This window comes from Microtus oregoni, unplaced genomic scaffold, assembly GCF_018167655.1.
Source record: "Microtus oregoni isolate MIOR12 unplaced genomic scaffold, Mior012 000063F_ref0000156, whole genome shotgun sequence".
Lineage (NCBI taxonomy): Eukaryota > Metazoa > Chordata > Mammalia > Rodentia > Cricetidae > Microtus > Microtus oregoni.
In genome coordinates this window covers 4,476,029-4,501,666 of record NW_024543873.1, presented here as the reverse complement: position 1 = coordinate 4,501,666, position 25,638 = coordinate 4,476,029, and the positions used below count along the sequence as shown (strand labels likewise).

The following is a 25,638-nucleotide window of genomic DNA, read 5'->3' as shown; positions in this document are numbered from 1 at the left end:
CAGCTGCTTCCTTCTCACCAGCATATCCATGTCCAAACCCAGAGTCAGGTGCTACGGCAAAGCAATGACCTGATCCATGTTCCATCCTGGTCCTGTACTGAGCACTGGGACTGTTTGTTTCCACACTGCCAAGGTAAAGCCATGAAAGGGAATCGAGAGAATTAAGTCTGAGGATTCTACACACCCCCATTTTGGATTTGTCAACCAGTTCCTAAAAGTACAGGTCCAGGTAAGAAGCTGAAGGCTTACAAAAGTGTATCTGCCTATGACCCCAACTTATTCTTATGCTTTAAAAGGTTATGCTACACCACAAAATGGTGGCTCATGCCTTTAATGCTGGCACTTGGGAGGCAGAGGCAGACGCAGGTGGATCTCTGAATTCAAGGCCAGCTTGATCTACAGAGTGAGTTCCAGGACAGCCAGAACTACACAGAGAAACCCTGACTCAAAAAAACAAAACAAAACAAAAAAAGACCCCCCCCAAAAAGGTCAAACTAGCCTTCAACTCATGGTGATCCTCCTGCCTCAGCCTCCTCAGAGCAGGGACTACAGATTGTACACCACCATGCCTGGCCCCTTTCTTCACCTCATTTCTAAACAATTCCAGAAGCCTGCTGCTCTGCAGTTATTTCTTTAGCATTTGGCTTCAAAGAGATAAATGTGGTGGGCATAGCAGAGGGGTTTGGATGTGAGATGACCTTTGGAGGCAGCCTGGGTGAGTTATTCCTTGGTCCTCTTGTGCTTGGTCTCATTGACAGTACATATACAAATCTGGGGTTCCAAAGCAGACAACAGGCATCATTGTCTTGGCATTTGGAAGTTGCTTAAAGTTGATCCCAATATAGTCTTTCTAGTACTGGAAACTGCATTGTTCGCAGACTGTATGGATGGGTCTGACTCACCAATCAAGGGGTCCTTAAAGGCCTCAAAGCAGTCATGCGTGCATCCCTACTCAGTTGTCACAAATGCTCACTCATCTTTGACTATAGATCAGACACAAGCCCAGGGGATTAAAATGTGCTCATTCAATTATCACAACAAACCTACAGGGTAGGGACTAGGATCATCATCCTCCTTTCAACGACAAAGAAACTGAGACACAGAGAGGTTGAACAACTTCCAAGTCATAGAGCTTGCTAGTAAGAGGTAGAGCAAGGATTCAAAGTTCCTACAGGGTGGTGACACACTTCATGTTCATGATCTATAATGCCTTTTAGAAGGAAAACAATTAAAGCCCTCTTCTGGCAACCAGGAAGACAACTCCGTTAGTAAATTACTTGTTGTGCAAAAGCACAAGGACTCAAGTTCAATCCCTAGCACCCACATAAAATGTTACGCATAGTATTGGAGAGGGAGAAGCAGGCAAATCTCTGGACTTGCTGGCTAGCCAGACTAACCTAAGCAGTGAGCTTCAGATTCCACTTCATTGTTCCAGAGGCATGATACCCAGTCGGCCTCTGGCATCAATGTGTGCATGCATCTGCAAACACACAAAGTTGGGTGCATGCATGCACATGCATTCAGATACACAAAAGACACTCCGGTGGGCTTTCTTGCCCTCCAGAAGGTTCCTTTTCCTCACTAAGCCTCTTACAGGAGCAAACATGACTGATCAGAGAGGAGGGTATAGAGGCTGGAGGAGGCCGAGGGAGGAAGGATGCTGAGAGGGAGAAAGATGCACATCAGAGCTCTCCTTTCTCACAGTAGCATCCAAACAGCCCTAGTTGGCTTGGCTCTCCTCCTCTGGAACATATGCCCGGGAACACTGCTGGTTCTGCCCTGACACAGGGCTCCAGGAGGGTGACCTGACTCTGAAGACTTGGAGACAAGTCAGGACCTATTTCCCAAGTTTTGACATGTGTTATTTTGTTTTATCTTTAACTAAGCTATATGCTCTTTACATGTCAGGAGTCAACCCTTAAACGGGATTATTCCAGCCCTCTAATCTTTTCCTGACCCTTCCAAGAAATGCTTAGAGCCTATAGGTAACTGACACACACAAGTTCATCACTTAGCAGACTATATTAGAAAGCAGATAAGGCAACAAGACAGGGAGCAAGGACACTGCGTGCAGAGCACAGATGTCGGGCAAGAGGGTTTACAGGAACGCTGAAGCCAGAATTGAGCAAGTACTCCAAATAACTCCCTTACTTACCCATCCCCCAGAGCTAAGGGGAGAGAGCCCCAGTACCTACTGGTTTTCATTAATCATCCTTATCTATTTATATGATATTCATGGAGGCGACTTTCAGAGTTGGTTCTTAAGTACTCCTAGGCATGAGTAAGAATGTCCCCTCAAATCTGTCTTAGAAGTAGGCGGGAAATAAAAAATAAATGTACAGGCAAAAATAGAAAAGCGTCCCTCCTGTTTATCTTGATGATGCCTTATACATTGATTTAGAGGAGTTTATTACTCTGTGAGTCACACTTGGTGAACAGCACATTTTGAAATTTAGACTACATAAAAAAGGACCTAATGGATTGCTGCAAACTGCTCCCAACAGGGCCCACTTGTCTTCAGTCCCCAGGATCCCAGGAAAGCAAGGCCCTTGACTGCCTCTGCAAATGCCAGTCAGGGGGCCGCCCCAACACACTCTCCCAGCAGAACCAGCTCTGTTCTTTCCAGCCCAGCCCCCTCCAGAAAATTCTTCAGCGCCATCGATTCAATCCTTTACCCACTTAGCAATTTTCTTCATTTCTGTCCCCAGACAGCTTTTCTCGCACCTCCCCACATTGTTCTGTTTCTTCCACCATGGGGTGATCGATGACCCAATAGGCATTTACATTTACAAAGCGACTGCATTTACATAAGATGGTGCTTATCTCAAGCTAAAAGGAAGCACAACTAGAACAGACACCTACAAGGGAGGTACCTATTCATCACCCACATTTACAGTGCCTTGGACAGGATAGACTATTTTAGGAACTGGTATATGAGGGGAGAGAGCCCTGTAAAATTAATCACTAAAACTAATCAATGAGTCTCAACTAGTAGACTCTATACCTCGAGGCAAAAAAATAAACAAAGGTATAGGGAAATATATTTTGTGCTTAAAGTTTGGTGAATTTAATTTGAATGTTCATTGATTTCATTTAGTACACAGATTATATAATCAGGAAGTCCATAGCAATTGAAAACGGCAAGTCCAGTCTTCACTCATTAGGGCATTTTGGTAATATCTAATAATGGTAGGCTCTTCTCATTTAACTGAATTGAAAATGAAACAAAAACTTAATCAATGTGATCAAGTTAAAACAGGCCACTGCCATACCACCCTGGTTAAAGTACTTGCAAACACTCTACACTCTATATTTAATAATGACTTAAACTCGGGTTTCTTCTGGGGGAGTCAGATGCGGACTTTTTTTTTTTTACTAGACAATTAGGAATCTCCATTCTTTAGGTTGAAAAACATTGCCTTGGTGTTATTGCTGCTAACGCTCACTGACTTCAGAGCAGTAAAGGGCATGCGCTGGGATGCCTTTCTCTTTTGACCGTCACTGCCTACCCTGTGGGATGAACATCAATCGGAGCTGTGGCTCCTGGGAGGGGTAATATTTAGCAATGGTAACGTGAATGCTTTAAAAATAGTTTTGGGGTGAGAGGAGGTGGAAGTCCACTTCTCCATCTTTTGAGGGTTCATTAAAAGGCATTTGCTTAAGGTCCCGTTAAAAAATGAACACTGACTGAACTGGTCTGCTGTCCTGAGTAGAAGACTACAGAATGAGGTGACTTCTTTTATATGTGCCCTTAAAAGACCACCATAGAGTGTGTGGGGGGAGACATGAAGTACTTTTCCCTTCTTTGCAAACACATCTCCCCAAGCCCAGCAGCTTCAAACTCCAGCAGCACTAAAGTACCTGGAAAGGAATTGATGTTTCTGCTTCATCATTTTTTTGGGGGTACTGGTGACGAGGGGCTGTCTGGTAAGCAAAGGTACCCTCATTTAATAGCATAGAAAGCACAGACCCAGCGAGGCTAAGTGATGGTCTCAAGGTGGCAGAGTTAGTCGGTGTCGGACCTGGGGACAGAAGTTCATTCTTTACCTTGTTTTTTTCTTTTTTCTTTTCTATCCCAGACTATATCTAATCCACTCTTAAGGCTTATGCTAAGTTCTTGGACTCACCTTTGAACTCTGTCTGCCTCTGCCTCTCTTTCTCTCTCCAATCCCACAACTATATATCAATAAAGTATTTTTTAAAGCACTCTCAGCGACAATTTTCCAGGTAATAGTTCTTGAAAGGCAGACATAAGAGGAGGTACAGATAGAGGGGTCAATTGGGTTTGAGCATTGCTCTCTGAAATCTCACAGGACCCAGGGAAATGAGTCCTACACTTGATTCAACAGAAAACTCAACAGAGACAAGGACTCTTTCAGGGTCTTTCAAGTTCAGAGAGAAACACATTTTGTTTATCATCTGTTCATTTATTTTTTTTTAAGTGAGACCGCCATTTAAATATTTCCTCATTCTGAATTCCAGGGGTGTTACTTGATGTTCTGGAAACAAGAGGACAAGAACCAGTGGCCGATTGTAGGGTGCACTGCCGTCCCCCTGTTGTGTTTATTCCAAATACTTTGCAAATAGGTCTTACTTTAGCTCATATAATAAAAGCTCATTTGTACTTGGGGAGGCTGTAGAGCAGACAAGAGAAGTACATCTACTCTTCCTGGAGAGGGCCTAGCCAGAAACTTAGCTGGAGAAAGGTAGGAAGAGAGAGTGGGCTAACAGTGGTAAGGCGAACTGTGATTTGTAGGACCTTGCCTTGTTTTGTCCAGTGTTTATACTCCTCCATCCCACTGTATCTGTGATTGCACCTGTCTCATAATTCCAGGGCTTCTTCTTGTCTGCTTATTTGTAGGGACTAGAACATAAGATGCTCACTAGCAGTAACTGACTTCATGTGTTTCAGACTCACCTCCCTTCCACCCGCCTGCCTTTAGCCACACCAGCGTGCAGCGCTTGTATAGACTGCATGCACAGCAGAAGATTGCTGACTGAATTAATAAAAAATGCAGTGGCACAGATAGCGCCTGATTAAATGATAAATGGATATTATTCAGAGATGGATAGATGTTCTCAGAGTGTACCGAGACATGATAGAGAAAGAGATAGTCATCATTTTAAAATGAATAATAACAGCGATTCTCTTTAATATGCCCCAAAATGTTTGGGAAAATTTGTGTATGTCATCTTACTGAATCCTCAAGACTCTCCAGCAGTAGGCAACAATGCGGTGCAAAATTCAAATGTCTATTTGGAGAGAATTTTTAAAGTTTTCACCAAATGAAGTGATAAAGGCAACCACTATGTAATGTATACCTGTATGAAATATTAACTGTGTGGCGTCCCATGCATATTACTGTACAATCTATATGGTTTGTGTTATCAGTTCATTTTTAAACCAATTTCTGCTAGACAGTATGTTCTAACTACTCCCACTTTACTTATGAGGAAATTGAGGCTCAAATTAGTAACTTTTTTGAAGTGCTAGAGCCAGGACACCAACCCGTGTCAATCTAGTTGGAAAGACCAGGCGGGCTCTTTCCAATGAGATTTGGACAGGGCTGTTTGAGGGACGAAGGACAAGCGAAGATGATCTGGTGGCATCTAGTGGATAAGGGAGATAACAATATGATCAAGGGGAAGATCAGGTGTGAAGATGACACCAGCATGTGGTCAGGAATATTGTTGAATTAATCAGTGAACACGTAGTGAAAAGGCTGAAGAGCATTTTTAAAAATTCAAGCAAAATTCTGCTCAGAATTGTACAAAATATCTGTGATGACAAAGGTTGGAAAAACCACAGGCTTTCTAATGGCCTTTAAACATCTGCCAGACCACTCTCTGAGACAGGACACGTTCAATTCTCTCTGATCTTCCCCGTGGTTTTGATGTGTCCAGTTGCTTGAAGTTCCTGCCTTAACTTCCCTGCGATGAAGGACCGTAATCTGGCATTGCCAATCAAAAGAAACCTTTCTCTTCTAAGATGCTTTGTGTCAGGATATTTTATCACAGCAACAGAAATGAAACTAGGACAAGATGCTAAAGAATTTAAATAATTCAGTCCTTTTACATGTTATCTTTTAGAGAGGTTTCCCACAATCACTTCAGCTAAATCTACAGATTTTTGCCCTGCCTGTTCCTTCCTCCTCCTCCTCCTCCTCCTGTTCTTCTTCTTCTTCTTCTTCTTCTTCTTCTTCTTCTTCTTCTTCTTCTTCTTTTTCTTCTCCTCCTCTCCCTCTCCCCCCTCTCCCTTTCTGCGAGAGACAGGGTCTTATTATGTAGCACAAGCCAGAGAACTTAGAATTACCCTATCTCAGGCTCCTGAGAGCTGGGAATACAGGCATATAGTACTGTGACTATGTGAAATTATTTGTTTAATGACCACATCCTTCCACTATAATGGGTAACATGGCAAAGCATATTATTGCATTTCTTCTTTTGTGAATCACCAGAATGGTACTCAACACTTGTGTGTGTAAGCATTCAGTAAAAATTTAGAAAACCTTACACTACTACAAGCCTCTGATATCATTTGAATATAAAATAGTTCCCATTGATTCTTGTGTTTGCAATGTTTGGGGGCAAAGTAGGTCACTGGGGGCAAGCCTTAAGATTTTAGAGCCCAGACCCATTTCCTATCCACCCCCTGCTTCCTAACTGGTGACCAAATGTGCCCACCTACCTCATGCTCAAACCATGATCTTTGAATTGTAAGCTCTTTCCCCGAACTGCTTCTTATCTGGTGTTTGGTCACTGCAATAAGGAAAGTAATTAATGAAGTGTTTTTATTTTGACACATGAAGAAAATAATACACAAGGGGATGAAGTACTCTTCACAGGGCCGTGCTCCAACCTCTGAAGTAGCAATCGAGTATTAATATTTGCCATTTTAATTAATATACTTCATTGAGTGGGGGTAGAAGCAGCAAAAGAAAATGCAGGCAAGAGAATAAAATTAGAGGAGGTTTGTATGTGATTCTAGGGACTTCAGGTGTTTTCTTCTTTTTATTTTGTTTGTTTCCCTTGTCTGAGACTCTAGCTTTGACCTGTGATGTAGCTACGATAAAACTAGTTTTCCTCACTAGTAGCATCTCCAAAGGATATTTCCATTGTTCAAACATCTCTTATATTGTCATATATGCTTTAAACAAGGTCCCATGGGAGAAAATTTACACATAAGAAACCTCAGATCTACTCAACATTGTAACAGAGCAATAAACGGAACGTAAGAATAAGACAGTCACTATTTAGATGACGTCACGCTCTGTGTAGAACACCTAATGAAAGCTACAAAAGAAAGAACACTCAGAATGAATGACCTTAGCAAGCTTTCAGCACATGAAATTGACAAAACTCGACTGTACATCCATATACTTGACACGAAGAATTATACCGTAAAAGATCCATACCAAGGGACTAAGAGTGCAGCTCTGTAGTCGAGTACAGCTCTGTAGTCGAGTGTAGCTTAACAATCACAAGGCACTAGTTTAAATCCAAAGCACTTGAGAAAAGGTATGAAACTCTTCAAGATTTACCCAAGAAAGGACAGGAAAGCTGTGCGCCCTGAGAATCATAGAGCACTAACAGAGCTACTTGAACTGATAGCGTTCACGGAGGCTCAATGTTGTTGAAATGTCTGTTCTCCCTAAAGATTTCTCCCATGCACAGATTTAAGGCAATCCATGCCAAAGTCCTAGTAGGATTTTCAAAGTGAAGTATAAACTTAAAAACGTTTCTACAAATCATATAGAAACAGAGAGAACCTATAATAGCTAACAGAACTTCATAGAACTGAGAATCTGGAAACAGAAACAGTATGGTTTTCTACAAAGGTGCCAAAGTTATTTGATGAAAAGAGTATGGTGTCAAAAATTGGTGCTTATATAACCTCATATCTATATGTAGATGGGTTTGCATGGCCAATGTTCCCTAGATGCTCAGGTGTTTGAACAATTGGCTCCCAGTCGATAGCACTGCTTGGTGAGGTTATGAACGCTTTAGAAGGTGCAGCCTTACTGGAGGAAGTGGGTCACTGGGAGAAAGGCTAAGCATTGATAGCTTTATCTCCCTTCTAGCTCAGTCTCTCTGCTTCCTGTTCATAGATGGACATGTGATCTCCCAGCTTCCTATTTCTGTTACCCTGCTCCCATGCCTCATCCACCATCACAGACTCGCCCTCTGGAACCATAAAGCAAATTATTCTTCAAGTCACTCTTGGTCATGGTGTTTTATCACAGCATTAAGAAAAAAACTAATACAATATGTAAATTAAAGGTCATACACAAAACTTAAATTCACAGTGAATACTTGGCTTAAATAACAGATAAAACTACCATAGGAGCAAACCTTTGTAACTTTGCACTAGGGAAGGATTTTAGATATGAAGTTAGAGCATAATTCAGAAAAGATAAATATTGATGAACTGGACTTCACATTAAAAACTGCTCTGCTTTAAAACTTTTCCACATTCCAGATTGTTGGTCAATGTTGATTCATAACAATGATCTAGAAGCATGCTGCTTTCACCCTGGGTCCCCATACTCTCTTAGTATGGCAAGCCATAGGAGCTGCACTCCAATGGCCAGTTGTCTGAAACCCAACACATTGGTCTCAGCACTATTCACTGACACTGTGCCTGGAATCCCCTTAGCTTGGAAAGATCTGGGCGACCCTTATTACAGAGGGCAGCAGCACCCTTGCCTCCTTGAGTTTGTGTGGCAAGGGTTTGTGTCGGAATGGGGGGGCAGACAAGAAAGGAAGTCCTGCTTTCCTAGGTCCAACCAGCAGAACACACTTCCTCACCAAGAGGCGCCCTCAAGCCCAGTAGTGACAGGCACTCATTGGGAGGGGCACTTCCTGTGTCTCACGGAGGGCTCTGGGAACCTGTTAGGCAAATGCTCTGCTTCTTAGATGCGCTGTTCATCAGTTCTCTTACCCAAGCTGTATCTGCTCGTGGTGAGGTTACGACTGCCTCATTTCAAGAGCTGGCAAGGTAGATAACAAACAAGCGGAGCCAACCAGAGCTCATCAAAATCCTACTGGCCAAGTCACATTGTCCCCAGCTGCAATATACTGGCAAACGAAACAAACATAATCACTAGTTGACATTTAGTGAACACTTGCCATGTGCCAGGCGATATGAGAGCTCCACTTGGATTAGGATATTTAATCCTCACAACAGCCCAATGAGGTGCATATAAAGTTATGAAGCGGGAGAGCCAGGATTTAAATCCAGGTCTATCTGACTCTAGGGATGCTAGATTTTCATAAATACACAAGGCTGTCTGATTAATTTATTTAAAGAAGTATTTGAACAGGCGTGTGTTGCAGCTGCTTAGCCTGAGGTTAAACATCAAAGTATCAAAGTTTGGTAAGCCTACGTTATTTATCCCTGTCTACTCTTTTTCAACTGGTTTATTTGAGTTTCCTGACTTATTAATGAATGTGTTTTCTAGGCTATATCTGAAATTTTTGTTTTAACCAAAAGTTTCATAGTATTTTGGCTGGGGAATATTGGAGGAGAAGAAAGTCAGGCTACAAAGGAACTTGTCCTGGGCATGTTTACTTAGGTCCTGGTTTTCCCCTTTTCTATAAAGAAGTAATGGGGGGAGGGATAAACTAAAAAGTATAACACTTTGGTCTTGCATGAGCTTTGTGGTATTGGTTTAACAGCCAAGAGAAGGTATTGGTATTATTGCCACCTAAAGTTACAAAATCATATGAAAATTGAAGACTTGAATTATGTTAACTTAATGTACCACAATTTTGAAGTGAGAGAATACACACACACACACACACACACACACACACACACACGTAAAACTCAGAGTTTAGCAGCAGTCACAGCTTACTGGCTCAGAACAAACACATGTGTCTCGATGGGAGGAAAGGCCAGGCATGCTTTTTGTGACAAACATGAACATAGCTAGACCAAAGCACACCCCAGTGGGTCTCTGCAGAGCAAGCAAGCCCCCACTTCTTTCTAAAGCAGGAAAGCGTTTCTATTTGGTTCCTGCCAACCATGTCCTACCCTGCTCCCATTCAAGTCCCGCCCAATAGATACAGAAATCTATTTGCTACAAAACATTCAGCAAATCTAGGTTGCAGTCAGCCATCCTGTGGCATCCTCTACTGGGGTCAGTCCCATGCACCTTGGTGACATGAGCAAAGTTGGACTTTCTTGAAGGATTTGTCTTTGGGCTGCCAGCTCACTAAAAAATGACACGGAGACTTATAAATTATGAAAGCTCCGCCTTAGCTTAAGCTTCTTTCTAACGAGCTCTTATAATTTAAATTAACCCATATTTTTAATCTATGTTCTTTTGTGTGGCTCAGTTACTTTTCCTCTGTACTGCTCATCCTGTTTCTTCTCCATCTGGCTCTTGACTCTACCTTCTGTCCAGAAGTCCCTGCTGGACCTCCTGCCTAGATATTGGCTGTTAAGCTTTATTAAATCAATCACAGAGACATTCTTCACACAGTGTAAAGGAATATTAAACAACAGGATTTTATCATCTTCTTGTGAAACTGTTCTCTCCTTCCTTTAGCTTAATTCATTTAAACCATTACTTCTAGAGCTTAACTCACCATTTATGACAGCAGTTACCAGCTACCATGTATGGTTGATCTGCAATGGCTTCTAATATTCATCCTTCAAGAATATGTGAGAAAGGCATTGTGATGGATGCTTTTGATACCAGCACTCAGGAAGCAAATGAAAACTCTTCTCTCTATATAAGATCAAGGCTAGCCTGGTCTACATAGCAAGCCCCAGGACAGCCTGGGATTCATAGTAAGACCTTCAACCAAGAAAAATAAAAGAGTATTTAAAAATGGGAATTGTCTCGTGCCTTTCCATTGTCTCAGCCTATGTTAGAACTATTTCACACTGAGACTTTTTAGCATCATCTCATCTGCATGTAATTGAATATAAATGGGCATCCCTGGACGATAATATAGTGGGTATATGAGTATATGCACACATCATCAGCTACTCTTATTGTTAGACCAAAATATCAGACAGGTACAACTTAAGGGAAGAGAGCTTTCTTTCGGCTCACAATTCAGGGCATACAGTCTAAAAAGACAAAGAAGGTATGGTGGCTGGCAGCCTCAGCCAGTAGTGGTAGGAACTTGTGAGATAGTTTGCTATGAGATCTACTAAGTCAGGAAGCAGGGAACTTGGGTTGGAAGCAGAGATGGTCCAGAAGCTCAAGCCTGATTCTTATGGTCCTACGCCTGCACAAGGCATCACATGTAAAACGTTCACAACCTCTCAGAACAGTATTAGCTGCTAGGGTCCAAGTCTTAAAACAGAATAGTGCGAGAGGGCATATTTGACAGTCAATAGACAACGGTGTATTAAGTACATTATTTTTGAGACAAGGTTCTGTTATGCAGCCCAGCCTGACCTCAGATTCACAACCTGTCTCCCTCAGCCTCCTAAGAATGTGCATGCACACATGTGTGTGCATATGGAGATCAGAGGTCTCTTACTGGCCTGGATCTCACCAAGCAGATCAGGCTGGCTGGCTATCCAGTGAGTCCCAGAGGTACTTCTGGGTCAGCCTTCCCAGTGCTGGGATGACATGCATGTGCCAGTGTGCTCAGCTTTCTTACATGGGTTCTGGGGACTGACCTCGGGTGTGCCACTATGTTTATACGGCAAGCACTAACTGAGTTGCCTCATCAGCATTTACATGCATTCTGACACATTTTCGGCTATGGCGGGTTTATTATAAGGTGAGGAACACCTGTATCTCTACATAGAGAGGACCGCCAGCACTGGCTGTTTGGTTTGAGAGAAAACATTGTGGTGATCTGTACATTCTAATTATTGCATCATTGAGAGTACAACAATAGCTTGAGAAAAGACACGCTCCAAACACAGCAGAGCTGTATTTTAGAGAAAAAGGAAGCATTGGAGAAGTGCATGCCTTTTCCTTTCTCTACTTCTACTGCTGTATTTTCTATAAAGTGGAATAAGCATATTTCTTCCAAAATCTACATTTCCGCTGCACCCTCAATCCATGCATCATGGACTATGGAGGCAAAGAACATTGTTGGACATCTGGGAGCAAAAGAGGCCAGGAGCTGAAGTGCTGAGCATTGAAAGACCAGAGTTCTAGGCTTCCGTCTGCTATGAAGTAGATGCGTGACTCAGGAGATGTGATTTCCCTTCCATTAGTGGTGCTTTCCTTATCTACAGTCTGTCCAGCCAAGGCCTTATGTAAAGAATGAAAATATTCTGCTACAAAATAAGCACACTTAAAACTGGACATGGTGGCAGATACCACGAATCCCAGAGGGTAAGAAACTTGTGAGTTCAAGGCCAGAGTGGGTAACATGCTAAGACTCGTATCTCCTGAAACCAGAACAAGTTAGCAACACTGAACACGTTGACAGCTCCTGGTGGCAACTATGCATTTTCAGCCTTGATGGATTCAATGTGATCCAGTGGGAGGTAAACCGATTGACGGTGGGCTGCTGTGTCAGGCTGAGTAACACATTTATATTCCAAAAAGGAGCCCCATGTGAGGCTCAGTGCTGTGACCTGGCCTGGTTGGCCATGGATCAGCAAGCGTCTGCAAAACTTAAACTGTTTGATCTCAAGCTATGACTCCGGACTGATTTCTGTCTCTGTCTTGTCAATCTGATTCACTGTCAACACGGAAGAAATTGCTTGCTCCTCACTGAAAGTCCGTGCCAGGGTGGTCTGGCTCTGCCGCTCAGACATATCCCACTCCATCTGTTCCTCCCTGAAACAGAAGGCTGGCTGCCCAGCTTCGGATCTAGGCAATGCAACGGAGCAAGCTGGAGGTTTCCTGAGCTCCTCCCTGACCACGCCTCATTGGACCTCTGTAGGCTCTAAGTAGGTGGAAAGTCAGAAGGAGCAATTGTTCGCGAGGTTGTAGCTTTGACTGACTGCACAACTCCAGCTTCCCTGAGCCACTTTCCAGCAGGCATTTTCTTCGTGTGGGAACGGAGGGCTGGCAAGTGAGTGAGTGGTGTGTGTGTGTGTGTGTGTGTGTGTGTGTGTGTGTGTGTGTGTATGTATGTATGTATGTATGTTAAATTAGCATTGCTCATGCAAACACATACAATGGCCAGAGGAGGGAGTCATGTGTCTTTATTGCTCTCCGCCTTATTTCCTTGAGCCAGATCCTGAAGCTCACCATTTCAGCTTCACCAAGTTTCACTAGCGGCTAGTGAGCTCCTGGTACCCACTTGTTTCTGTCCACTAACATTAGAGCAATAGGCATATGAAGACCATAGTCGTACTGGTAAGGGGAATTTAAAGTCAGGTCCTTGTGTTTACAGAGAAAGTGTTCTACCCACTGAACCACCTTCCCTTCCCATCCCTACATCTTGCATTTTCTTTGGTCTTGACCTACCTAGGCTTGTTAAATGAGAGGTGAATATTAATAACATTAAAGGGTTCCGAAGTCACTTTACCAATATCATGACTTGACTTCTGCATTCCAATAACTGTATTGGTTAGTGGTAACTCATGTCACATGTTGTGACTATTTAATTGCATCACTTAAACAACATATCATTATTTTACCTTTTCATTACCAAGACTGTGAGCTACTTGGGGATAGTTACTGGACATTTTGTTTTTAACTATGTGACCTCAGAATACAGCACGAAGGTACAAAGTAGATTCTCTCCCTCCCTCTGCCCATATCTATCTATCTATCTATCTCTATATATACACACATAGATACATATTATAATAACTTATAGAACTTGAGTCAAAGATGGTCTTTGCAAAAACCATTCATTTGTAGATCTCCTTTCAACATATTATTTTCCCGAACTGCAATTTCTTCACATATAAAGTAGAAAAAAATAATAGTGTCCACCATGTGAGCTTTATGTTGGCAAGGATTATTGAGGAAACATGTACTTCATGAGCCATAGACATGTTGTCACATAAGCACACAAGCAATACATACTCGTTATTATTAATATTTGCCATAAGGCGAACTTGGCAGAGTTTGACTTGTACATTTTATATTTCTTTAGAAAACAGAAGAGCTGATTTCTTTTCAGAGAAAAACAGTCTTTCTCTCTTGCAGCCTATATCTGGCCTCCAAAATAGCCAAGAGAAACTAGAGCTACACTGTCATTAGATCAAATAATGCCAGGAAGCCCAGCAGAATGGACGCCTTCCCTTGCTGCCTGTTGCTACCACCATATGCCCTGAAACCAAGGAAGGGCAAAACGTATATAGAACACCTTTCTCTGAACCACAGAGCAGAAACCTAGACACTGATAGACAGCATTCTACAAGGTGTGAAGAAGGTCCCCAAGTGTCTTATCACAGTCACGAAGCACCAGCACTGTTCCTGAGGACAAAGATAACCCAAGGCAGAGAAAATATGCAGTGACAGATTAAGAAAAAATTCCACTCCTCAAAACCAGTGGGAGATAAGTGCAGGGCTGTGACACAGAGGAATCTGGTCACCGTAACTGTGAAGAAGGGATCTGAAAACTTTCTAATTTAATACTAATAACTAACCAAGATGACGAAAAGTTAAAAGGGATTATAATAATCTGTAAGTCACTGTGTATGGCAAACAAAAGACATCTAGCTCAGAATGCAAAAATGGCAAGAGCTTAGGATGGATCCAAACATAGTAGCTGTGATAGAAGATCATGGTTTATCTACTTGAGAATGCATTTATTCAGGCCTCCTATTGTGAACAACCTGGATATAGTATTCTGCATGCATTCTTGGCATCCGCCTAACTCACATTATACCAACTGCTCCTTGGGTGATACACAGGGGCTCCTCACTTAATAGGTAAAAGATCAGGTGCCTGCAAAGTCCAAAAAATTAAAGCAATGCTTCTTTTGAAGTGTATCAGTAAATCACAAACATCCATGTTTTACATCAGGGTCTAATAAATGGAAATTGCACCCTGGAAGCATCAGTGTGATAAGTATGAATAAGGGTGCCCAGACAGAGTCTGAGCTCAGTTAGGGTCTGTCATTTCTTCAAGTCTGGAGTTAAAGCTTCTCTCCAGTGCATCATTGGGAACCGAGAGTGTACAGTAACAATGGCAGGGGACTGATTTGGAAACCATCCACTGTTTGGAAATGTGTCCGTCAATTCTATTCCCTCATAATCTATACAGCATTTTGACTGTGGTGCTTGGCAATAAATAACCGACATGAATTCTAACTGTTCAGAGAGTTAGCCTCATATCTTTTCCACCACTTTTCATACTTTCACATATAGGCCACAATCAACTTAAATGCAAAACTGAAATGGTATTCAGGAGGTGAAAAAGAAGGGCAAAGGGGCAGCCAATACATCTCTCACATTGGGAATCGAATAGCAGATTATATTCAAAGTACAGAATTTAGTGTCCAGTGCTGAATGCATAATATATATGACCACCTTCCACGGCAAAGCCTTGCTCTTGTAGTGGCATATCTTATTACCCCATTAGAGCTTCTAGTGGGAGGAAAACATCTTTCATTTGCTAGATGCAGGCCAGCAGAAAGCCCTGCATCCTTGGGAAAGAGAGACTAGAAGAAAAACTGAGAGGCTGGAGAGATGGCTTCGCAGTTAAGAGCACTGGCTTCTGTTCCAGAGAATATGGGTTCAATTCTTAGTACCCACATAACAGCTCACAACTGTCTAGAACTCCAACTCCAGTTCCAGAGGGCGTGATACCCTCAAATATATACACTGTCAAAGCACCAATGCACCAACTCATGCATAAATAAATAAACAAATAAATAAATAAATAAATGTTGAGTTGTTCATTGTAGGGCTGTACCTATTGGAGGGGTATCTGTCTAACTGAAGGGATGTCATCTCCATGGGGACACACCAATTCAGAATGCCATATTCTGCTAAAGCCAAGAGGAGAGATTAGCCAAAACTGTCATTTGGAACCATGTTAAAGACATAAATCAACTACCACACGTACCCAATGCAAAACAAAAATGTAGGGCATTGTATATGCTAGTTATTGTGAAAAGAATAAACATATCATATAATCAGAGATATAATTAAAATGTAAATGTATTTGAATCAGGAAATTTATGAACTCATTTTCCAGAACCTTCTAATTTAACCTTAAATATCAAAACACGGATTTTCATGCATTGCCCAAACCATAAAGTGATGAACCAGTGTTGCTTATTTAATGCTTGAACATCTTAGAATAAAACTTGCATTGCCTTTCCAGACATATGCCCTTTATTCTTGCAAAATCATCTCAGGCCTCTTCTTCCCCTTCCCTCCTCCTTATATGAGTATCACTTTCATAGATATTGTTCTTTTAATTCCCACTGTCAGGCGCATGGAAAGTATCCCACATGTCTTCATTGAATGACAATGAATGAATGAGAAAATGAGGACACACGGCTTGGCGGTGACTATGTGAGATACACAACAGCAGTTTTCACTTACTTCCCACTCTTAGGTGTGCTCCGGGTCTTTGGAGATGATGGAGAGTTGGCGCCTGAGTTGAAGCTTGAAGAACCCCATCTATCCTTACTATACCCACCGAGCAAAAATATATACAAAGAACACAGAGACAAAAAGCAATTAGTCATTCCATTTAAAGATTTTCAAGACCTCTTCCTCTCCCTCCCTCCCTCCCTCCCTTCCTCCCACTCCAGCAAATTTTTATCCAGTGATGTCCTTTAGTGTCAATCATAGTGGGAACCATTAGTCAAGGTCAAATAAAACTGTCCTTTAGAGAAACGTTTGACCTGTTAAGTCCCATGAATAGTAGCACCATACCTCAAGCTCCCAGGAGGGCTTTAGTGGGGAAAAGGGTCACAAAAGCATAGTAAAAACGAGTGGTAGCTTTTCTTCAACCAACCAAACAAAACCTCTTCCATTTCCAGCCACTGGAGTGTCTGCATAACAAGTTCAGTTCAGAAGCTGCTGACTTTCGGTGAGGGATGTGGATACCAAGTGACTTCAAAAGGTCTTTGGGAGATACTATCAGATGAATTAATAATTTTCACTCATAATGTTGCCTGGGAAGGCCATGAATTCTGATATTCTTTCAAGAGAAGCACCACTTGCTTCATGAGTAATTGAATTTAAATTTCCACCTTCAATAACTCCACGGCTTTTGTCAAACCTTGGAAACAAGTACTAAATAAATCGCAAGGAAGGTCTGCTTAATCTCATCAGGTTAATAAACGAAGGCAAATTAATCACCCCAAGGTAAACAAAGAGGAATAATTGATTGGAGTCCCCTTGATTACTTTATTCTATTTCCTTTATCAAACTATTTTACCATTATCTTCAATTCAGCTGAATTGCCTTGAAATTAATACTTTACTTCATTTTAAGATTTCCATGGAAACCAATTCAAAACCTCTCCACTTGATGTGTGGAATTATTTATCCCAATTTCATCAGAATTTTTTTTCTGTATTAAAATCTATGTCAGCAGAACCTCATAAAGACTGAAGGTAAAAACACACATAATTTCTTGTTCAAGGTATATGATAGGACCTCCTTCATTTTTTGTTTACATATAGTTACATATTGTGTGTGTACACTCAAATGTGTATGCCCATATGCCACAGCCTGTGCACAGAGAGGTCATGGGGCAACTTGTAGGAGTCATTTCTCTCCTTTCCTTATATGGGGCCTAAGGGATGCCCTCATGGCAGCAAGTGCTCAGAGCGAGCTCATCAACCCAGGACCTTCTTTTGTAATTTAAAGTTTGTTATTATTAATACATGTGTGTGTGTGTGTGTATTGGTGTGTGTCTGTGGTGTGTGTGCTGTGTGTGTGTGTATTGGTGTGTGTGTGTAAAATGGAGTGCATATGGAAGTCAGGGGACAACTTTCCATTGTTTCTTGGTCAACCAAAGGTTCCAGGATCAAACTGAGGCCCTTGGGTTTGCTCAACAAGTGCTTTTACCTGTGGAGCTATCTCATGGGCCCAGAACCTTCTATGGGTAGACAGTAGTGTCTAAAGAGAATGTCAAAGAGCCTTCTAGATTCTTATGAATCTTTAAAGTCCTTTGAAAACAAGTGTCTCTGTGTAGTAGCATTTATTTGTAGGCTGGGAGGGGGTCATAAATGACATTCTATCCTACAGTCACTAGTTTCAAGTGGGCACCAGGGTGTGATTGGAACGAGAATTAATGAGGGCTCCTTGTGATTGCAAAGGTAATAAAGATGGATAGGCAAAGGTAATAAAGATGGATAGACATAGACAAACACTAATCAGGAAGAGCTGATATTAGCAAAAGCTCCAGCAGTTTGTATGGAGTGTCCACAAGAGCCAAACACAGCCAGGTAAAGCAGGAGTCATGCAGGTGGGCACTGATGCTGCTGCCATTTTAAACAAGGAGGCAGTAGGGACACCACTCATGTTTGGGCGACATGCTCACTGAGACTGGGGAGCTCAAAGAGGACTGCTACCCCACCCGTTCATTACGATTTTCCTGACAAAGAACTCCTTAGGCAGTTCAGGGATGAATACCAGTCACACACCCTATCAGGAACCAAGGTCAGAAATTGACTGCCACAATTCAAATCTGGACAAAAGATTCTGGTCAGAAAGATCAATCAAAGGCATGTATGAAAATGTCATAATGAGAGCTGCTACTTTGTATGGTAATAAACAGCAGAAAGAAGGAGAGAAGGAAGATGGAGAGAGGGGAAGAAGGAAAAAAAGGAAGGATGAAAGAAAGAAAAAAGAAAGTTCTCATTCAAAACAATTCAAAATTCTTGCTTTTAAAAGTGGGTGCAGTTCAATGCAAAGGATGCAGTAAGCTTCCTGCTACACACAAGTAGCAGCCGGGGCTATAGCTCAGTCGGTAGAGGGTTTGCCTAGCCTGTATGACTCCCTGGGCTGGATCCCCAGTGCCACAACAGAAACCTGTGTGGTGGCACATGTCTGTAATTCCAGCACTGAGGATTAAAGGTGCAGGATCATCCTCAGCTGCAAATTAAGTTTGAGGTCAGGATGGGCTACAAGGGCTCCAGACTCAAAGGGGGAAAATAAACATGAGGAGGTCTTAGTCACCTCCCTTCTACATTCCTGGACACTGGGCCTCTTTCAGTCTTACACACACACACACACACACACACACACACACACACACACACACACAGTAGGCAGTGAGGAATTTGCCTGGATGTAGCACTCTTACACCAGAGGGCTTTTAAATCAGCTGTAGAGGCTCCAAGCTCAGGTTATGTGCTCACCTAACTTTAGAAGTCCATGTATTTTTGAAAAAGACAACAGTCATTCTTATTGCTAAATTTCCACCTCTGGGCCTTGGGGAAGAAGGTCTTGTAAAATTTGCATTACAAGTGATTCTCAAGGGGGGAGCAAGGCAGGAAATCAGGAGAAAATGTCAGCCTGCAAAGACAATCTTATTATTGTCAGCTGCCTCTCCAGAGAACGTGGGTTGTCCTGGAGTAGAAACCTTTAAAAGATAGAAATGATCCTACCCCACCCCACCCCCAGGCCTACTGCCAAGTCCCTGAAGTGCAGAGCTGAGGGGGATGAAAACAAAAACATTCTCAAGAATAAATCACGTAGGGGACGGTACGGCACCAAGGCTAGAGGTGAAAGTACTCAATCATCTCCAAATGTGTGTTCTGTGCAAATAACAGATGGGTTCCCGGTGGGAACTGGATCAGAAAGGGGAGTGGGCAAGAAGAACTTCTGGCAGGCTTGGATCCTAGGAGGACAATTTTGTAGCTATACTAAGGATCGTTGGACAGAGAGAGCTGCCAAAAAAGGGCAGAAAAAAAAGCCATCTTTCCCCATCCCAGAGATGTAGGCTGGGTAGATAAACCCCCAACAAGATGCTGTAAATCTCAAACCTTGAGACATGAAGACAATGAAAGCAGTAATTCTGAGGGCCTTGAGTTTTCCCAAAGTGCCTCGTAAGAGATAAAGCAAAAATACTGCAGCAGCAGACTACTGGGAGCCTCAAAGATCTGGAAAGACACAGGTCAAAGGCCTGAAGATTAAGATGCTGCCAAGAATCCTGGTCACTGAAACAGCCAGCACTCACAGGGACTTACAGGAATGTCTGTTTGCTTCAAAGCTCTATGGCTGATAATTCGGGGCATATGCGAATGAGGAGGGGACCGTGCTGCTTTTTAGCTAGTTCCTAACCTTTGCACCTGAAACAGACATGCTCAGTTGTCCCTCCTTTGATCCGTCTGTTTCAACACCCCTTGCTAGCCCTCTTCACTTTCATCTCTCCTTTAAATTGTAATCTCAAGAGCTGTGGCTGAAATCCCAGAAGGTCGGGGTCCAGCCCTCTTGAGCCCCACCTGAGTTGTCTCCTCTTCGGAGATAAGATTCTGGCTCTCCTCTGGGCCTCATCAAAGGCTTGTGAAACCAAGTCCAGGTGAGTTTCTGATAAGAAAAGCTAATGTGCGCCAGCCCGCCTCTGACTGTCTGCTGGCCTGTCCTCACTAACTATTAATAGCAAGGAGGCTTTTTTTTCCCCATCCGGGCTCCATATATACACCAAAGGCAAGAATGGTGCAAAATTAAAGCCCGCAGTGCTGCGCACATTCCTCGTAAGTAGGAAAACTGTGATGGACCCAAGTCTGCAGCATTCTCCAAGGGTTCCTGGAGGGACAATTTGATATTCATTGTCGGAAACACTAAAACGGCAACCAGACCCACTCCTGCTGGAGTTCTTTCGGGCTTGCCAGAGAGGTAATTATGAACAAAGAACTTAGTGGTTGAAAACATGCTTCATTCACGGGTTGTTTTTAAACTGCTATTTGAGATTGAAGCTAGACCCTTATACATGCAGGTCACACCCTCCACCACTCTACTTCCCCCAGTGGTTTAACCCACTTTCTTGATGGACAGTGTACAGATATCTGTACATCATAAGCTCTTTCTGGAAACAATAAACCTCAGGTCCAAGAGAAATAGTTTGCTTCTGCAGTTACTTAAATTGTAAAAATTCATTCCCAGAGTCCTAAGAACCTGAAATTGTATTTCAGGAACCAGGCAGAGGTGATTGCATACACACTGACTGTCACTGGTTCAGTTTTTGGCGCTAAACATATGGTCCCACAGTATCGCTGTAATTTTATTGTTTATCTGTCTCTTCTGCTAACTTTTAAGTTGGTGCTTGTTATGGTTAAAGCATCATTTGTCCTTGGGAAAAGCTACATTGAGGGTTGATGCCCAAATTTAATGATATTGGGAAGTGGTGAGGCATTTAACAGAGATGGACATTTAATCAGGACCACAGGGTCAGAGACTTCATGAGTGGGCCGGACACTGTAAGAGCAAGCTTCCCTCAAGGGAGTCAAACACTACGAAACACATCTGCTCTCATCAGCCCATGTCTGCTTGCTACTTTCAACATGTCCTGCCATCATCTGCCATGTTATGTGCGGCACGAGGACTTTAGATATGACTGAGTGATTGCTCTTAATTGCCTCCGTGAGAAAACTCCAGCAGGAGTGGATCTGGCTGTCATTTTGGTTTCAGACAATGGATATCAAATTGTCCCATCTTGATCTTCAGGGCCTTATAACCGTGATAAACAAAGCAGCTTCCGTATAACTAACTCGTGCTCACGAATCTGGTTAATGCAACAGAAAACAAGCAAAGTGAGCACATAGAAAAAAATCTTGAACAAATAAATAAAAAACACCCTGCATTTGGGCTCAGAGGGAAGGGTAATTATCAAAGATTAAAAGGTCTGGCAACTGTGAGAAAAAGAAATGGTGATATATATCACATACTTGCCATAGCTGAATTTCCAGGGAAATTGGAACTCGGTTGCTGATGGTTTGTCATCATGTGTATTGCAAAGACACGTGAGTTTTGAAAAGAAATTTCGTTTTCAAGCAAGCATGCTTGGACAATAGGAGAGTGCTTCTTAATAATAGTCCTAAGCCTGTTGCAACCATATAGCTTTTAGTGATTTCCAATGCATGTTCTTGTAAGTGATAATAGAGGTGTAGCCCAAGCTACTGTGGAGGGCTCATTGCAAGTCTCTCTCAGGGGAAATAGTAGCTATTCTGTGCTTCATGCAAAAACTCTGGGCTTCAGAAAGCTCTGAGGATTGGGCCATGCACGTAGGAAAGACACAAACTCATCCAGTGTGCTCCCCACACTGATGTCTGAGTCCGCTGTCGCCCATCTACCAAGTGGAAACCTTGGGAGAGGCTTTTAAATCTCGACTGCTTCCTGATGAGCGTGCTTGCCTTTTGCGTCTCGAAGAGGCCTACATTTTTGAAGTAGTTTGCCCTTGTTCTGTTACCGGGTAAAAAAGCTCTTCAAATATTGATTCCTTTAATTAAAGCTGATGAAGCATCTTTGTGTCATTTTCCTGCCTTGTTATGTCCTGAGTGGTTTTCTTTCTTTGCCACCGCCCCCCCTACCTTTTTCATTTTCATTCCTTCTACCTGAAGTGTTTGAATTAGAGTCCATCATCATTTTAGTCTCTTATACTCATTACCTCTACTTCTGTTACTCATCAGGCAGAGAAAGTTCAGTTCTCCAAGATGCACGTTTTTTTTGTTGTTGTTGTTTTTTTTTTTTTCTCCTCCACCTGGCTTCCCTTGGCTTAACTCTGGATAGCAGAGGAGGTTTTTCAGAGAAGACCAAGGCTCATCTTTGTTACTGGGTAGCCTAGTATAACACTAGTCTCTCGGAGACAACTCCTAAGCTCAAAGCACTTGCTTAGGAATCTTGAGTTCTAATCTTGGCTGCCAGTGCGACGTCTAACTTCTTAGTGTTTTAGGATTGTCATGTGTCAAAAAACAGAGGGGTTTAAACCAATCAGGTAGCCCATTCATAGAGAAGCTCACAGCTGCTCTGGAATGGCAAAGCTTTGAGAAAAGGTTGCCTAGGCACACACATTACCCTGCCCTCTCCCCTTCCCTTAATGTCTCAGTCTAACAGCTAACCACAGGGCACCAGGAACGGCAGCAATGAGCTTATTGATTATTGTTGCTGTTTGCTCTCCTCACCTAGTGGCACATGCTAGGTTTTGCTAAAGGAGTGATAGCCATATTGCTTAATGTCTCGCTGGGGTCAGGAGAAAATATGAGTCAGATTTTAAATTTATTATGGTCTCATGTAAGCTAGCCAATCACACATGCATTTTGAAAGAATGTGGACCTTGCTTTCAGAGTATCTGAGGCCGGTGGAACTTTAGCTAACGGTTGTAAGTGCTATTGTACCATTGCTATAGCCTCATCAAGCTCTGGTGTTTCTCCATCAGAAGGGAGGTTAAGGAATAAAAGTCACAAGATAGCTTTGGGTAATTGAGACCTAAGATACAAAAGATGCTTGGACTGGCATGGTCATTAGAGAGGTGGAAAGAAAGAAACAATGCCTAGAATAAAAAAAAGGAAAACAAAACACAACTTGGAGATTGACTACATTTGAGGAATGAGAATAAACTCTAATCTGTTGTGGAGAATGTTCAGAAACCAGATGGCTGGGAAACAAATCTACTCTACCAGTTAAAGAGATTAGTTGGGAGGAGAATATAGGTTATAGAACATAATGAGGGATTGGGCTTGGCACATATTAAAGCTAGGTTATGGATGGACAATTTTTGCCAGACATTTAAAGAGATGGCATTGGAATTCCAGAAGAAAGACAGAGTAAGACACTAATCTCTGCTCCAAAGGGGTACCCTAAATCATGAGATAAGCAGTGGGACCAAACGGGACAGTTGTCCTTGTGATTAAGGAGCAGATACGTCTGGTGACATCCTTTGCCAGAATGTTTAATTCCTCTTTGGTGTGTGAGGATTGTGAGAGCTTGTGAGGGCTTTGCAAAGATCTGTAGGCCAGGGATCCAAGTAAGAGGCTGAATCAGTAGATTTAGCTGTAGAAAGCTCACTGCTAAGGTTAATAAAGGAAAGTACAAGGCTTGATCCTTGTACACCCCACCCCAGTCCATATCCCCATGCCCTAGTTCACTAAGCTAGGTACAGAGTGGGTAGAAACCCATCACAAAGTCCATCCCATGCTGCTGCCCCCTCAGTGTAAGGAAGACACTGGAAATGAACAAAATTAATGAGTAAACCCAAGGTTCTTTTACAGTCAGTACCTTTTCTTTGCCCACTCTTACCAAGGACTAACCAAATACTGGAGGCTAAACTGAAATCTACGCTATCTTTTCTCTGTGGTCCTATTCCCCTTTCCTACGCCATTTCTGTATTTCAGCTTATTAGCTGCACCCTAAGGTACCATTCTGGGTGATAGAAGGATACCATCCTTCAATAATAACACCAACCACAGTTGGCCATGGGGACAAGCTATCTGGGAGTAAATCAAGAACCTGAGAATTTACAAATCTTCCATGTTCTCAGCTGATGCCCATGTCGTCTGCCCATGATCTGCCTTTTGGAGAGTCACTGCTGCACAACAGCTACGCCAGTAGCAATCAAGAGAACAATCACCTATATCCACCGTCCCTGATTCCCCCAAAATACAATTAGAACCCTGAGAAAAGAAGAGCAGGGAAGGAAGAACAAAAGGGCTGCCGACATGCATCTCTGGCAAAACTTCTCTTTCCTGAGGAAGTGTCAATTACTGCAAACACCACAGAGTGGAGCACAATAACAGGTGAAACAAAAATTGGATCTGACAAGCATTAATTGAGCCCGCAGTTCTATTTACTGAAAACGATCTGGTATAATTAAAAATTCACAACTAGAGTCTTGTTGGTGAATGTTATATACTAGGGAGTTCCCAGAGTAGGCCAGAGTCTCAGAGAACATTTTAGGAAAGGATGAAGGAGCTAAATACTACAGCAGGAATTAACAGATAAAGAAAAAAGACAAGTCAGCCTCCTGACATGACAGAAAATTTGACAAACTGAGTAAGATAAGCCAAAAGCTTTGTGTAGATGAAGAACACTTCCCTATTGGGTTATCTGTGATTGTTTTTATTTTCTAATAATATGCACACACAAGATTTTTAAACATTGTGTTCATATGTTTTTTTTAAAAGCTCATAATATTTCTTACACAGAGTTTTCAATACCAGCTTAACGATAAGCATACTTGGTGAAATGGCTGATAGCGTGCATTTGTTGAACTGAACTGGCTGGCTGACACAGATGCCATTAGACGTTGGTTAATGGAGTCATGTGGTCTGCTTTATTGTTCAAATGACTTATGCCAGATCACACTGTATGTCGAAAAGGGTGATAGTCTAATGCAGTGCCATTTCCTGAGCCCTCGTGCCCATATATATGAAACACAAACACAGTAAAAAATCAGACAGAGTGTGCCAACTTCAGAGAATAGCACTGCTGAACTAACTGGAAGCAAACCTGGGCTTGGAAGGAGAATTTGAGCACTGCAATCAGGCAGAACTTGGATCATATTCTTTCTTTCTTTCTTTCTTTCTTTTTTGCAATCCGGTGGATTTGGACAAATAGCATCAACAAAACATATTTGTTTTTACCTAATACTTCTAATCTTGACAATGACAATGAGGATTCAGAAACTAGGTTTTTTAAAAGCTAATGATGGTATTAAAAGCCAATATTGAAGTGCAAATATCTGCTTCCCACTGTCTCAAGTGCTATCGTAGGAGCCAAATAAATGGATTCTGAGATAGAAAAGAACATCAGAAACCATAGAAATCAGGCAAAAGAGCCACTTGAGGC

General features: G+C 42.2%; 1 protein-coding gene across 2 annotated transcripts in view; it reads right to left on the bottom strand.

Moving 5' to 3' along the window:
* Positions 1–25,638, bottom strand: part of LOC121439864 (heparan-sulfate 6-O-sulfotransferase 2-like) — a 283,772-nt gene that overhangs the window by 16,055 nt on the left and 242,079 nt on the right. Inside the window, exon 4 of one of the 2 annotated variants that reach the window (XM_041640487.1) lies at positions 16,442–16,528. The exons of the other annotated variant lie outside the window; for it this stretch is intronic. Coding sequence (XP_041496421.1) covers positions 16,442–16,528 — 87 coding nt within the window. The remainder of the gene's footprint in view (positions 1–16,441; positions 16,529–25,638) is intronic. 2 annotated transcript variants of the gene reach the window in all.